The following is a 14,991-nucleotide window of genomic DNA, read 5'->3' on the forward strand; positions in this document are numbered from 1 at the left end:
CAGCTACATGCTGTCTCCCAGATTCTGCCTTCTTTTCCCCTGTATCTTGGTTTGGATTTCCTGCCTGGCTCTATTCTGCCTGGCTATTGGCCAAATCAGCTTCTTTATTAACCAATGGTAATCAAACACATTCACAGCATACAGAAGGACATCCCACATCGGACTTGTTGCTATTAGTGAATGGTAATGTTGTCTATCTGAAGGCCTTTTGCCATTGTAAAATTAGAGATTTGATTTTTTTATATTTCTTATAAAACATAGCTTAGTTTCTTGTCATTCCTTGATTGATAGGACATGGAGCTCCAAGAGACCCAAGGACTTGATTTTTCCATCATGTATGTCAGCATATGTGCATCATTTTCTCTTTTGAGTCCTACATGAATAGGTTAGGGTCTTGCAGATTAATGACATGTGTGCAGTGGTTTATGCTGCTGCTAAGGCATCCTGAGCTTGAGGAACTGTCTGTTCTCTCAACAATATATAGGCTTGCTTATTATTTCCATGAAAACATAGCCACATCTTTCAGGTTTGATTTTATACATATGACTCCAATATGTAGCCTTGAGAATGAGTAGCCTGGGTCTTGAGTCTTTTTCATATGTAACAAAATGTAGAAGTGCATGAGACCCACAAAGACGTCTCCCCTAACAACCAGAACTATTATCAACATCCCAAATTCTGTCGCCCATTGCAACTAGTCATTTCCCACAATGAATTATTTGAGTGACTATCACTCTAGACCAAGCCATCATAAGCTGTCTGTCATGTTGCCAGCATGTCCTTCTAATAGGCTTCTGTCTCACTGTCTATCTACATCCATTTTCCTGCTCTTTCCATATGCAGTTTCTTAAGTAAGAACTGGCCATTACACAGATCTCTCAGTGGTTCACCCAAGGATTTGAATCCTTTAGCATGACATATAATCTGTTTGAATCTCATTCTTCACCCCTTCTTTTCATTCGTTTGCATTCAAACTCTGGCCACTGTGACCTATGTTTATCTGTAAGCACCTCTGCTGTTACCCTCTGCTCTTCTTAAATGTCCATTATTCACAGACAGAACCCTAATGTTTGATTTGATATCCAAGTCATGGAATTTCTTTCTCCACAACCTGCTTGAGAGTGTTGGTTACATCTTAAGTTTGTTTGTCCAGTTCATTTTAATAGTTAATATACTTACATATGTTTGTAGAAGCCATCAAATTAATTTAGTCTATTATATTGTCCAGATTTGTGTATATGTGTAGATGGTGTAGGACAGGGCACACATAAAGGTTAGAAGAAAACCTTGAGATTCAGTTCTGTCTTCTATTATGTGGGTCTAAGGGGTTGAACTAGATCATTTGGCTCAGCCACAAACAGGCCCACTTGCCAAGCCAATGTAGAGCTTCCACTGTGAACAATTGTAGAAAACAATGTTACAGGTACAGTTAGCATGTTTTTCAATAATGGATCCCCCCACACACACACACACACATACTTTATATTGGCAAGATTTGAGTCTTTTATCTTTCCCTAAACTATTGTTTGTGTTGAACTGCTACAGGCATATACTAGTGTCTCCAAAGCTTCACTTAGCCTTGCAGATCATCGAGAACTTGGAAAAATGATGAATACAATAATATTTCATACGAAAATGGTAGATTCCTTGGTGGAAATGTTGGTAGAAACATCAGATCTCTCCATATTTTGGTATGTTATACTTTTCTTTAAATCTGAACTGGAAATGTTTATTATCTGAAGTCGCTTGATTTTTTTGTTTGTTTATTTGTTTTTGTTAGTACAGTTCTTAAGATAGTTCAGTATTTAACCATAAGGGAACAATAGACTTTTTACAAGAACTTTGTAACAAGCTGGGTGCTGGTAACTTGCACTAATCCCAGAACTCAGGAGGCAGAAGTAGACAGATCTCTAAATTGGAGGAGGCCAGCCTGGTCTACAGACTGAATTCCAGGATACCTAGGGTTACACAGAGAAGCCCTGTCTCCATTGTTAACAAAATTAAGATTGCCAAACTGAGATTTTTATGTCTGGTTTTAGTTACTTATAAGAGAAACTCTTCATGGTGTGAAATGTCTTTCTTTCATTTTTTTGAAGATATGAATTTCACATTAAGGGCTCTTTTACATAATGATTTTGAGTGTAAAAAGGTGGTGGATAAATAAATAAATGAGAGAAAATATTGGAAATTAATACTTGGTACCTTGATGCATATTATATTTTGAGTCACAGGAATGTGCTAGCTGCTCCCAGCATTGTTAAGTACACCCTCTCCTGTTATACTTAGCACTGTCATTCACTTTTCTCTGGTTATCCTCTCCAGAAAACTTATTTCTTAAAGGAAGTTTATATTATTGAATTTTGGAATGAATGAGTGAACTAGGTTAGACTCAACTGTTCAAACTGTAGTACTCTCACACTGTAGCTGTGTGGTACCAACTCAGTTCCCTACTTCTTGGCCTTTTAGAGGGGTGAATTGAAGCACCAATATCTGTCTCCTTACTGCTAAAGGGCTGAGATATCCAAATGGATAGTAATAGTGGTATCGGTGTCACATGGAGATGATTATCTAAAGCTTTTTATTTTAGCAGTTTATTAGGTTTTCTTTTATTACTAGTGCTGGAGAAGAAATCACCTGCTTCTCAAAGGAACACAGCAGTCCATTTGCTTTTCCGTTTAGAGCCCTGTATATTAAATTTTAGAGAATTTTAAGAACATTTGAACCCCCTCTATAACTTTTTGATCCAAAATCTATTCTAGAAAGGATGTAACATTTTTTTATTTGGATTATTTTTTAGCTCTAGGAAGTTCCTATTGTAAAAAATTATAGTTAGAAACTTCTTCCCTTTTTAGAGATAAAAGTATTTTGTATAATATTTAAATTTTGTATTTGTCAGTCGTATTTGATTAATTTTATCCATATTTTAAAAATGGCATATGATTGATGGTATATGATTTGCAATATTCTCAATGATAAAATAATATTGTTCCTTATAATTGATAATTTCTTAGCTATGATAAAATTTGAAGATAAAAGTATTCATATTCTGTAAATATTGCAAATAACTGCTTAAGTTTTTGTTTAAAATGTTTGATGTTATTGAAAGAGTATTACTCTGAATGAATTATTGATATGTAAAAGGTACTTTAAGGGGAATATTCTTAAGGGAATAAATGTGATCAATTGGTAACCTTTATTCACTTGAGTTTAAGTTAACGAGACATCAGGCACTGTGTCATTTTTATTCGCATCTGAGCTATGAGAGTTGCTGTTTGATGCCTTCACTGTCTCTCCTAACAGTTTTTACAGCCGTGCTTTTGAGAAGATGTTTCAGCAGTGCTTGGAGTTACCCTCTCAGTCAAGATACTCCATAGCATTTCCTCTCCTCTGCACTCACTTCATGAGCTGCACACATGAGCTGTGTCCTGAAGAGGTAACTTTAGCGCAACGCTGTGGTTTATGCAATAATGTTAGATCAGATGGGCAGCCAGCCAAACATTTTAAAAGATCCAGTTACTTAATCTTTGTTCTTACCTAAACCTGTTTATAAAGTTCAGAAAAATGCTTGAACAAACACATGATAAAACAGTAAGATGTATGATAGAGGTATGGCAAATAAGAATATACGTAGCTGAATAGACAGGCATATATGTCAGTCCTTTGCCTTTTAAAATAACTAATATGACTAGTATTACTGTTTATACATTCAGTAATTCAATTTAATCTTAAATTCAATAATTACATTTTTGTGCTTTTCATCTTAACACTTGAAGAGCTTGAAAATGAATTTATGGATTACTGATTCATTAACATCATGGATATTAGATAAAACCCAGGTTTGCTGATACTTGTGAGGCAGATATAAACACACAACCCCTGAGGACTGCTAATCAGTCATTTTGGAGATCCTAACTGTCTGTCAGAAATACACTGGATATCAAAAGGAAAGTTTTAGCTTGGCAAAATAAGTTTCAATGATCTATTACACTGCATGGTGACACAGTTAATAATGTACAGCTGGGCATGGTGGTAATCCCAGGACTCGGGAGCCTGTGGCAGGAAGATCACAAGTTTAAGGCTAACCTGAGCTACCTAGATAGATCATCTCAGAAAATAGTAACATTAACAAATATTTTAACTGGCGAAAAAGAATTTTAACATTCTTACTACAGAAATCAAGTTGGTGAAGTGATGGAGTCTTTCTACAGTGTACACACAGATCATAATGTGAGGATGCTTAGAGTCCATAGTGTGCTAGAGTGTTTGCTGGGTGTTGACAAGGCTCTGGGGTTATCCCCAGAATTAAAAAAAAAAACAAAAACAAAAACATAAATAAATAAAACATTACATTACATCTCCAATAGATGCACTTTTCATTTGACAACCAGTAAGGAGATAAACTGAAAAGATGTTTTTTTTCTGGTCTTTAAAAAACAATTTATTTTGTAAGTGTGACAAGACTATACATTAAAATTGAGTAATGTATTACTTTGTAATTTAGTGTTTACTCTCTTTTCTTAGAACTGCAGAATATGTTGAAAAGAAACTTGAGGTAGCATATCTCTAGATTGTGAGTATTCCATGGGAAGAGGACTTTGAGACAGAGATGAGGCCATAGGAAGCTTTTTGGAAACTAAATATAAAGACTTGTGTGACATGTTAAGAGACACAACAGAGCCTGATGGCCCAAGCCTGTAATTTCTGCTACTTCTGAGGCCAAGGCAAGAGGATTGCATACTTAAGGCCAGGCTAGGCAATTTAATGAGAGCCTGTCTCAAATAAAGAAGGCAAATGAAGGTTGGAGATGTAGTTTATTGGTAAACTGCTTACCCAGTTAAACTACCTAGCTCCCCCCTTCACTGCCAAAAATAAAAAATAAAAAAAATTCTCTGAGTGCCCCCCCCACAATACAAATTTAAATTGGCCAGTATTTAATTATGCTTGGCTACAATTTCTTTTGTTTGGGTTCCTATTGAAGTTTTTAGGTTGTTTAAAATAACATTTAAGGTTGATAGATTCAGGAATGATTATTTTATGGATCAAATATTTGTATGTTGTGTACCATTATTTCAGCAACATGAAGACTTTCTGTGTGATACATAAATAGGAAAGAGAGAAATTTTTCCTTTGTAAAAAATGTATAGTGGAGAATTTATACCTTCATATTCTGAACACTCTAGCTTTTTGTTTGTTTTTTGTTATTTTGAGACAGAGTTTCTTTGTGTATCCCAAGATGTCCTAGAACTCATTCCATCGGTAGAACAGGCTGTTTTATGAAATTCTTTTCAGTCAGCAATTAATTTTGTGTTGTTTAGTTTCTAGTTTTTCAAGACAACCCTGAGTGTCCTGGAACTCGAACTTGTTCTGTAGCTCACACTGGCCATGAACTCACAAAGATCCACCTGCCTCTGCTTTTTGGGATTAAAGGCATGTGACAACACTGGCTGGCTCTTATTATTTTTAACAACATCCCACCAAACTACTACAGTCTGCCAAAACTAAACAAATACCGACCCCTGTAGAGATAAGTAGATTATCTAGATATAGCTATATATGCATACAGATGTGTTCAAAGAGTGCACGTTCAGTTTTGTTTCCTTCCCTTCACCATCCCCAGGAAGCAGGAACAGAGGAGATAATTTCAGAAATTTTAAATGTCTCATTTGTTTTCCCAACTTGATTTCTAATAGTTTTATTTGTTTGAGCTCTTGCTTGTTTATTACAGAACTATGTCAGAATTTATGTATTAGATGTAAATATTAAAGAGTCAAGATTAGAAAACTAACTTAAATATGCTCATGTCCATTGTGTGCTTTATTTGTAGCTACTGAGTATTTAGATTTAGAACTTGGTAAATTTGAATAATGAAATATATAGTTTATTATTCTTTCCAAGATAGTCTCAGTCTTGTAAAACTTCTGCCTCAGTTTCCCCAGTGCTGGGATTCCAAATGTGTGCTACCATGCCTGGATAAATAACATAATTTTATGCTTTATAAATATTGATATTTAAATATTTTTCTTAATCATAATTTTCTTACATTGTTAATGTTACAAAATACATATTATTGTATGTGCAAACATAAAGCCTTATTTTGGTTTCTGTAGTAGAGAAAGCAACCACATCTACTTCCCCACCCCTTACAGTAGGACTTTAATAACTGAATTTTCATGTTTATTTAAAGTGTTTTGTTTGCATCACTTTCTTGTGACCTGTGTTATTTCCATCCTCTGCCTATCAGCGCCATCATATTGGAGATCGCAGTCTTTCCCTGTGTAATATGTTCCTGGATGAAATGGCCAAACAAGCTCGAAACCTCATCACTGACATTTGCACAGAACAGTGTACTCTTAGTGACCAGGTAATAGTTTAAGTTTCCCTTACAGATAGAGAATTTGTGAGTGCAAGAAAATAAGTCATAAGATGTTGATTTACTTTTCTAAGATTCTCTGACTCTCAAAATAGTTGTTATCATCTCTTGTTGGGAACTCCATTAACAATCTGTTACGTAAAAGTCTGTCCATGTCTGTTCTTTTTTTTTTTTTTTTTTTTCCAAGAGATATAAGTTGTCTTCTTCTTGATTTGGTTTTTTTTTTGTGATTTTAGTACTTGATTCCATTATTTGGTGACTGCAAAATGTTTATTCATTTCTTTTGTATTAATAATAGTTGTACATTTTCTCATCTGCTTCTACTCAGTGGTATAGCTGTAAAGGAAAACAATAAAACACTTGACTGTTTCCCTCTATTTCCTAGGTGACTAGTAAACTATTTTATACTATAGTGGGTTCCTGGAATTTACCATGTTTGATAATTTTTAAATCAGTTTCTATACTAAAATTCATCTTTGGCCAGTGGGAACCTTTAGAGCACCTAAAAGCCTTCTTTCTTTCTTGCAAAATAAGCCCTGGGATAGTACATGCATTCCCCACTTGTCTAGTATGTACAAGGGCCTAGGTTCAATCCCCAGTGCTAAAATAAATTAGTTAATTTAAAAGTACCAACTTCATCTTGTATATGTTTTTATTTGGACAGTTTCTCTTAGTTTCTTTCAGTGGGACATATCAAGCCCCAGTCTGGACATTAGGATGCCTCCTGGTCTTATTTAGGCCTCCTGAGACACATTCATTCCTCATCACCCATGGGGTCCATACTACTAGTGTTTCAGATTCAGCACTGTGGCTTTGCTGTCTTTCCTTGTTTTATATCCATATCTTCCACATTGAGAAGATGAAAGAATTAGAATTTACCATAAATTATATGTATTCAAACTCAGAACAGTTCCATGGTGGTAATATTAATATTACCGACCAAAGTTTATAATTGTTTTTTTTTAAACATATCTTCCTGGCACTAACCCTGTTGGTGATGATATAATGACATTAAGCATGTAGTACTACATGTTCCACGCTGTTGACGTTGACTTTTATTTACTGTTACTTCTGTGAAAACATTTGATGCTACAGTTCTACTTCTTGTTTATCTCTTTAGTGGATTTATTTATGCACTTATTGATAGAGTTGACTTCAGTTTTCAACAATCTTTTATTCTTTTAGGAGTGTTGTTTGTTTTGGGCAATTATAATATAATTACAATTTTCTCCATTCTCTTTCCTCCTTTGAAACCCTCCTATATACCTCTCCCTGCTTGCTTTTAAATTCATGGCCTCTTCTTTCATTAATTGTTACTGCATACACACACACACACACACACACACACTCTCATTCAATCCTAACTCTAACCTGCTCAGTCCATATGTATGTTTTCAGAGCTGACCATTTGGCACTGGGCAGCCAGTTGGTGTGCTTTCCCTTAGGGAAGACAATTCCTCCTTCCTCCCAGCTTTCCTTAGTTTCCTATAGTTCTTTGTGTAGAGTTGAAGACTTGCGGGCTTTTCTCTGTCAGTTTTGGCATATTTGCTGGAGTCATCCTTGTTCAGCTCACATTTGGACAGTCATGTTTATAAGACTTTTGGAGCATAGCTTCTAATGTTACTGGAGATACAGTCTCACCACAAACTCCCTGATCCTCTGGCTCTTACTATCTTTCTGCCCCCCTCTTTTGCAATGTACCCTTAGCCCCAAGGAGTGTTTTGTAAATACATCTACTGGGACTGTGCGCCACAAGACTAATTTTTGATTGGTTGTGCTTTTCTGTGGTGGTCTTCATGTGTTGAAAAGAAATTTCCTTGATGAAGGATGAAGGCTACACTATCTGTGGGACAGATGTCTATAGATTGATATTGGGGATTATGCTGTCTTAGTAAATTTGTATTGGAGATTCTCCTCCCATTGTCCATGACTTTACTAGCACTGAGTAGTCATCTAGGTTTCCAATACCAGACATGACCTCCCTCTTGTTGAGTAGGCCTTAAGTCCAATTATCAAGCCATTGTTATCACCAAGGTGTGTGCACCTTTAGGGTCATCTCACCATGCTGGTTGGTGGCATGGTTCACAGGCAACAGAGCTGGGTAGTACTGTTGGTTGCCTCCCTCCTTTGGAAGCTTGAATAATGCCTCGGGGAGGGGACATTCAGGTCAGTTTATATCCTGAGTTTGTTTTTCCTTGTACTTTGATTAAGTATGGAATTACCTTTTAGAAATGTTGTTAAATTGTCTTTCTTGCATCAACTCTATGTGGAGTTAAAACTTCATATTATTTCTTACTTTTTTATGCAGTGTTAATTATCTTGGATTTGTGAAAGGAATTAGGGGCCAGATGGTTTCTCTTCTATATACTTTGCTGTTCCCACTTGACATTAACACATATGGCTGCTTGCTGTTCAGTGTTCTTTACATTGATGTATGTCCTCTCTTTTACCTTTTTAATTTTTATCTTGTGCAGTTTGATTCTATTTGCAGAAGGTTCAACTCATCATGGGGCACTGTCCTTGCTAGAGCTTGTACTGGCATGTTGAGGGTTGGTGGGACTTGAAGTCCTTCAGGCCTTTTGTAGGGCCCCTTCTAGTGTCTCAGATTCCCTATTACCTTTGTCTGTTTCTGAATAGACACTTATCTTCAGATTCCTGCCATGTTTTTTGGGATTGTATTTTGGATGTTGTTAGAGATTTGATTTTATGGTCAGTATTGTTCATAGGTTTGGGTTTGTACTCCAGCAGTTTATTTCTTTGTCAGTTAGACTTAACATTCTGGTTGTTAAGTAATTCATAATGTTGAAGTGTTCCTTAAACATCTTCATTTTCTTGTTTTTTAAAGGAAGGTACTCTGACAACACATGTTTCTCTTCACACACATTTCCAGGCTTTAGTTAGTTATTGCATATACCTAATGCCTAAATGGCTTTCACACCATCACTGTCCAGCAGAGATAGTGTTAGCCACATATATAATTTAAGTTTCTGGTACCATGCAAAAAAATTTTTTAAAAAGAGATAAGGAAGCATATTTTAAAGATAATGTTTTACTTAGTGTGATATCTAAATTTGTCATTGTTTTAGCATCTAATCATAAAATGTCTTACTTTTTTTTTTTTTTTTTTTTTTTTTTTACTAAATATTTTATTTGTAGGACAGTTAATTGGATAGATACATTTTGAGTCCACAAATGGTATAAGGCTGTATGGTACAGCCCTCATCCACCTTCTCTTATCTGTCAAACTAAATTATTTACTAGGTGTGTGTTAAGTTTTGTAATGGTGGTATTAACATTATATTAGGTAGAAATCTTCCCCCCCCCCCTTTCTCTATTTCATATGTAGATTACTAAACCTTTTCCACTTTCCCAGACCTGTGTGTGTGTATGGTTTTTTTTTTTTTTTTTTGGTCTTGTCTTATTTTATACCCTTGCCCACAACTTGTGCAGTTGTGTTTATTTAATTTTTATTGTTTTAACTGTTTTTTCAGTCCGTTCTAGCATTAGCTTTAGGAAATATCCTGTCATATCATACCATGTCTCCATTTGTAAAAATTGCCCCTGTATTCAAGTTTGCTTGCAATCTAAAAACCTCACCTCTGGCTTCACTCTCAGGAACCTCTTGATAGTTAGAACTACTACTATAGTTTACACTTTGGGCCCCACTACATAGTGTGCCCACTAGATCCTCAACAGACTTTGTTTCTTTTTTAAAAGCCATTCACATAATCGTAGGGACATATCTCACTCCGTATTTGCTTTGTATGTTTTTATTTAACCTTTGAATAAACCTTGGTATTTTAGTAGGTTTCCACTGTTTTCCATGCTCTGTGGGCCATGTGAGCTGCATGCTTCTTACATTTCTGTCCTTCTGCATGCTTGTCCAGACTCAGCTAAGGTGTCCTGCATTCATTTATACATTCTGAGGAATCGATGCAGCAATATAATATCATTCTTATCCAATTTCAGTTGCTGCCTAAGCATTGTGCCAAAACCATCAGTCAAGCAGTGAATAAGAAGTCAAAAAAACAGACTGGCAAGAAAGGGGAACCGGAAAGGGAAAAACCTGGTGTTGAGAGCATGAGGAAAAACAGGCTGGTAGTAACCAAGTAAGCCTTCCACTTTGATTGTATCTGTCTGTTCTCATAAAGATTCTTTCCATGTGGTATTTGATTAGCTGGTAGTATTTTATTCTAAAACATAGATTTCTTTTTCTTTTTTTCTTTTTTTTTTTTGAGACAGGTTTTTCCCTGTGTAACAGCTCTGGCTGTCTTGGAACTCATTTTGTAGACCAGGCTGGCCTCAAACTCACAGAGATCAGCCTGCCTCTGCCTCGTGAATTAAAGGGTGTACCATCACCACCCAGCCTAAAATGTAGATTTTTTTTTTTTTTTTTTTTTTTTGAGGGTAAATTACTTTTGTCTTATGGTTTGAGGGCACAGTGCATCCTGGTAGAGGAGGTAAACAGCAAGAGTTTGAGACCCTGGTCACACTGTGCCTGCAGCCAGGAAGCAGGGAGAGGAATGCTGGTGCTCAGCCTTCTTTTGACAAATTCCATGGGCCCCAGCCCATGAATGACACTCCTCACAGTTAGGGGAGGTCCTCCCACCCCTGTTAACCCAATCTAGAAACTCCTTACTGACACCACCATGGCTTTATTTCCTAGTTGACTCTCAACCTGTCAAGTATTGACAGTCAGTATTAACCCTCACATATATAACAGATGATATTTGTTGCTAAAGGTCAAGAATCTGTCTCAAACTCTGAGGAACAGTGTAAACAATCTTAATTCTTAAGTCAGGTAACAGACTTTTAGCATTTAATGATATTTTAGAGTAAGACCATGTGGAAATACATAGACCAGCAAAAATGGGTTAGTTAATAAGACAGAGCTAGCTGATAAAAAACTAGCACCTGGCCAACAGCATAATATCAAATACAGAGTCTCAGTGTGTTAATTGGGGCTGGCGTGGCAGTGGGGCAAGACTGGCGGCGGGGAGGGGGGGGGACCATACTCCCTACAAACATTACTTGAAAAAAAAAATATGTTAGCACTCTGGAACATTTAAGTTTTTAATTGTTAGGAAAGAAAGCGTAAGTGGTCAATAATTGGGTGGATGTTTTTTGTTACAATACTTGTTCCTAAGATGCACAAGCCATTGCCACTTTTTAGGTGTTCCATCTCCTGTAACAGATCAGCACCATCAGGAGGAGTTTACTGCTGTTGAGTGCAGAATAAGTACTTCCTGTGGTTGCTCAGTGTATTCATTTTTAGCCAAATACAGAAAAACATTGGGTTTTCTTAGAATTGCCTACTTGAGTTAAACCTAAACATTTTGACTGTCAGTTTAAGAATAAATAGAAAAACCAAATTCTGTATTCTATAAGTCTTGCTATTTTTTATGAAACTGATTTGTAATTGCTTATGAAACACCATATTAATTGTTATGTATTACTATTTTTTAGCCTTGATAAGTTGCACACTGCACTTTCGGAGTTATGCTTCTCCATAAATTATGTTCCAAACATGGTGGTGTGGGAGCACACCTTCACGCCGCGGGAGTATTTGACTTCTCACCTGGAAATACGCTTCACTAAGTAAGAGAGCACACAGACTGCTGTCGAGCTGTGTTCATTATCTAGTACCCATCTCTGATGCCAGCTTTTATTAGACAAAGTGAGTCGTACTGGTGCAGTACAAATATCGGTGGACTGAGAATCGTGTCGAGCAGTGAACTGAGACTTCCTGGGCAGCAGATTCCTGTCCTACACTTACTACTAATTACTGATACTGCTAACATCAGTTTCTCCAAGTTTTAATTGTTGAATGCAAACAGTAGGTGATTTGCTGATCTACCTTCAGGCTTACATACAAGCACTGACTGTCACCAAGTTTCTAGTACCCCTTTGTCTGTGTACACCTAGCTGTCAGTTCTGAGTAGTTTAAAAGGTGTTTGATAACACTGCATAGAATAAAATCCTTTCAGTTCTATGAATAGTACTACAGACTACTTAAAGTTAATTGTTAAGGAATTATTTTATTACTTAATAATTTTATAATCTCAAAAATCTTAGTATCTGAAAAATTTGCCGAAGAATTTTCAAAGTTTTTTTGTCATTAGTGAATACTATTTCTATTGTTGTATGTTTAACATTGCAGTGAGGAAACAGTATAAAGCTTAAAACTTAAATTGATAAGGCAAGAATACTGCAACAGAGAATAAAATAGGACTATATAAAAACAGTATTAAATTGAGTATTGAACCATACTCAGCTAGAGAACTGGCCAGGGTTGAACAGTGTCTCTTGTTCTCTTTATCAAATCAGATATACTGACAGCAAAACTGTCAGTATTTAGACCCAAGGAACATTATGCTGTCTAGTACTTAATATTCTTAGTTGAGTGCTGGGAGACTCCTGGGTAGAATCTGAAACTCAATTTTCAGGCCCAGTATTTTCTTTATATAAATAGTTTGGTTTATGATCTGTGGGCATGCAAATGTTCTTTTTTTCCTGAACCACTGTGTAGTGGTCAGAATTGAGATGAGAGAGCAGCTTACTGTATTTGTTTTGTTTGGTTTGTTTAGTTTTAATCTTAGCACTCAGCTGCTATATACTAGCAGTTTTCATCTTGAGTTGGCTTATCTGAGCGTAGTCCTAGGCTTGTTTTTCCTGCTGCCTCAAAAATGGCTTTTTACAAAAAACAAGTCTAAAATGTTGGCACATAAGGGGACTTCTTAAAAAAGAGAGTAAAGGCTGGAAGCATGACTCAGTAGATAAAGGTGCTTGCTGCTAAGCAAGCAGACATTAAGTAGGAGAGAACTGACTATACAGCATTGTGCTCTAAACTCTACCTATGTAACATGCCACGTATAAGTGTATATGCTTGCGAGCACGCGGGCACACACACACACACACATTAATTTAAATTTAAATTTTTTAAAAGGGAATAGAAAGGACTAATGTAGAAAAAGATCACTTAGAGAAGTGTCTTAGGGTTTCTATTGCTGTGAAGAGACACCATGACCATAGCAACTCTTATAAAGGAAAAACATTTCATTGGGGTGGCTTACAATTTCAGAGGTTTAGTCCATTATCATGGTGTGTGACATGGTGGCAGACAAACAGACATAGTGCTGGAGAAGGAACTGAAAGTCTACATCTTTTTTGTTTGTTTGTTTGGTTGGTTGGTTTTTGCATCTTTATCTATTTTTGTTTAGCAAATTTACCTGATCTAGGGCTCGGCCTATCTAGAAGTCCAAGACATGTTACGTTTTTCATCACCTGAAATACAATTTTGTTATCAAGTTTATTAAACAAGAAAAAAAAATCAGGCAATTCAGAATTAAATTTCTTCATTTGGCAGCTTCATCATGAATCTTGACTATAAGAATTAGTGAATTCTTAAATATTCCATTTGCAAATTTAGAATTACATTTTGACATCCATTATTGCTATGTATCGGTTGTATAATGGAAAGTCCTACATCTTTACCCACATGCAACAAGAAGTACTGTCTCACTGTGTGTGGGTTGAGTCCTCAAAGCCCACCTCCACAGTGAAACACTTCCTCCAGCAAGACCACACCTACTCCAACAAGGCTTATAATTAGCTCATAATGCTTATGGGGGATAATTACATTCAATTACCAAAAGAAGCATTTTCAAATTTGTGTTTCTTTTCAGCCTTATATATATATAAGGGGAATAAAAATAGGTTTTAATGTGCTGTTTCATTGTCATCTTGTTTTAACTGTTAATGCAGTTTGTTGAAAATCAGCATCAAGTTAGGCAGACATTTATGGATAAGTGCTCATTCATGGTGTCAACTTCAGATGCAGGACGTATCCCTTCATAAATGCTTAATTAGACTATTTCTGTAGTTGTGTATACACATTTCTTTTAGGTGTTTGGAAACTTTGTTCACTCTAGGCAGACCACTTCCAAACAGTAATGCTTTTTTTTTTTTTTTTTCATTTTTTTCATTTTTAGTTTACTTATGTTTTTAACCTTAGTTTACTTTATGAAATGTTAGTGATGATAGCTGTGTAGTCATGTTATTAGATATTGGAATTGTAGCTTGTTCACATAAAATACAAAACGCTTCAGGCAGCAGCGCCAGTAAACTATAAGTTAAATAGCTCATCGTGATTCCTATATTAATGCAGTTTTTAAAAGTCCTTTTTATGTTTAATCACTGTCGTTAATTTACATTCTCAGAATGTTTTTAAATTATTTCTATTCCTAGTTCATCATTTTTAGGTTATTACATAACCACAGTAGTAATTTCATGTTTTAATTTTAAGAATCTTTAAAAATTTTATTGCTTGACAGTAGATGTTAGCAGATTGGGTAGATTGTTTACCTAAGTGGGAAAAATCTTACCTTTTTTATTATCCCCAGATCAATTGTTGGAATGACTATGTATAATCAAGCTACACAGGAAATTGCAAAGCCATCAGAACTTCTAACAAGTGTAAGAGCGTATATGACTGTACTTCAGTCCATAGAGAACTATGTGCAGATCGATATCACCAGAGTATTTAATAATGTTCTTCTTCAACAAACACAACACTTAGACAGTCATGGAGAACCAACTATTACGAGTCTATATACAAATTG

General features: G+C 35.8%; 1 protein-coding gene across 4 annotated transcripts in view; it reads left to right on the plus strand.

Moving 5' to 3' along the window:
* The window catches only part of Nckap1 (NCK associated protein 1), a 78,652-nt gene that overhangs the window by 43,464 nt on the left and 20,197 nt on the right, over positions 1 to 14,991 (plus strand). For all 4 annotated transcript variants that reach the window (XM_051184381.1, XM_051184382.1, XM_051184383.1 and 1 more), the window contains 6 exons: positions 1,546 to 1,691; positions 3,301 to 3,433; positions 6,242 to 6,361; positions 10,340 to 10,479; positions 11,837 to 11,968; positions 14,773 to 14,991. In XM_051184381.1, coding sequence (XP_051040338.1) covers positions 1,546 to 1,691; positions 3,301 to 3,433; positions 6,242 to 6,361; positions 10,340 to 10,479; positions 11,837 to 11,968; positions 14,773 to 14,991 — 890 coding nt within the window. The remainder of the gene's footprint in view (positions 1 to 1,545; positions 1,692 to 3,300; positions 3,434 to 6,241; positions 6,362 to 10,339; positions 10,480 to 11,836; positions 11,969 to 14,772) is intronic.

Source organism: Phodopus roborovskii, unplaced genomic scaffold (assembly GCF_943737965.1).
Source record: "Phodopus roborovskii unplaced genomic scaffold, PHOROB, whole genome shotgun sequence".
Taxonomy (NCBI): Eukaryota; Metazoa; Chordata; class Mammalia; order Rodentia; family Cricetidae; genus Phodopus; species Phodopus roborovskii.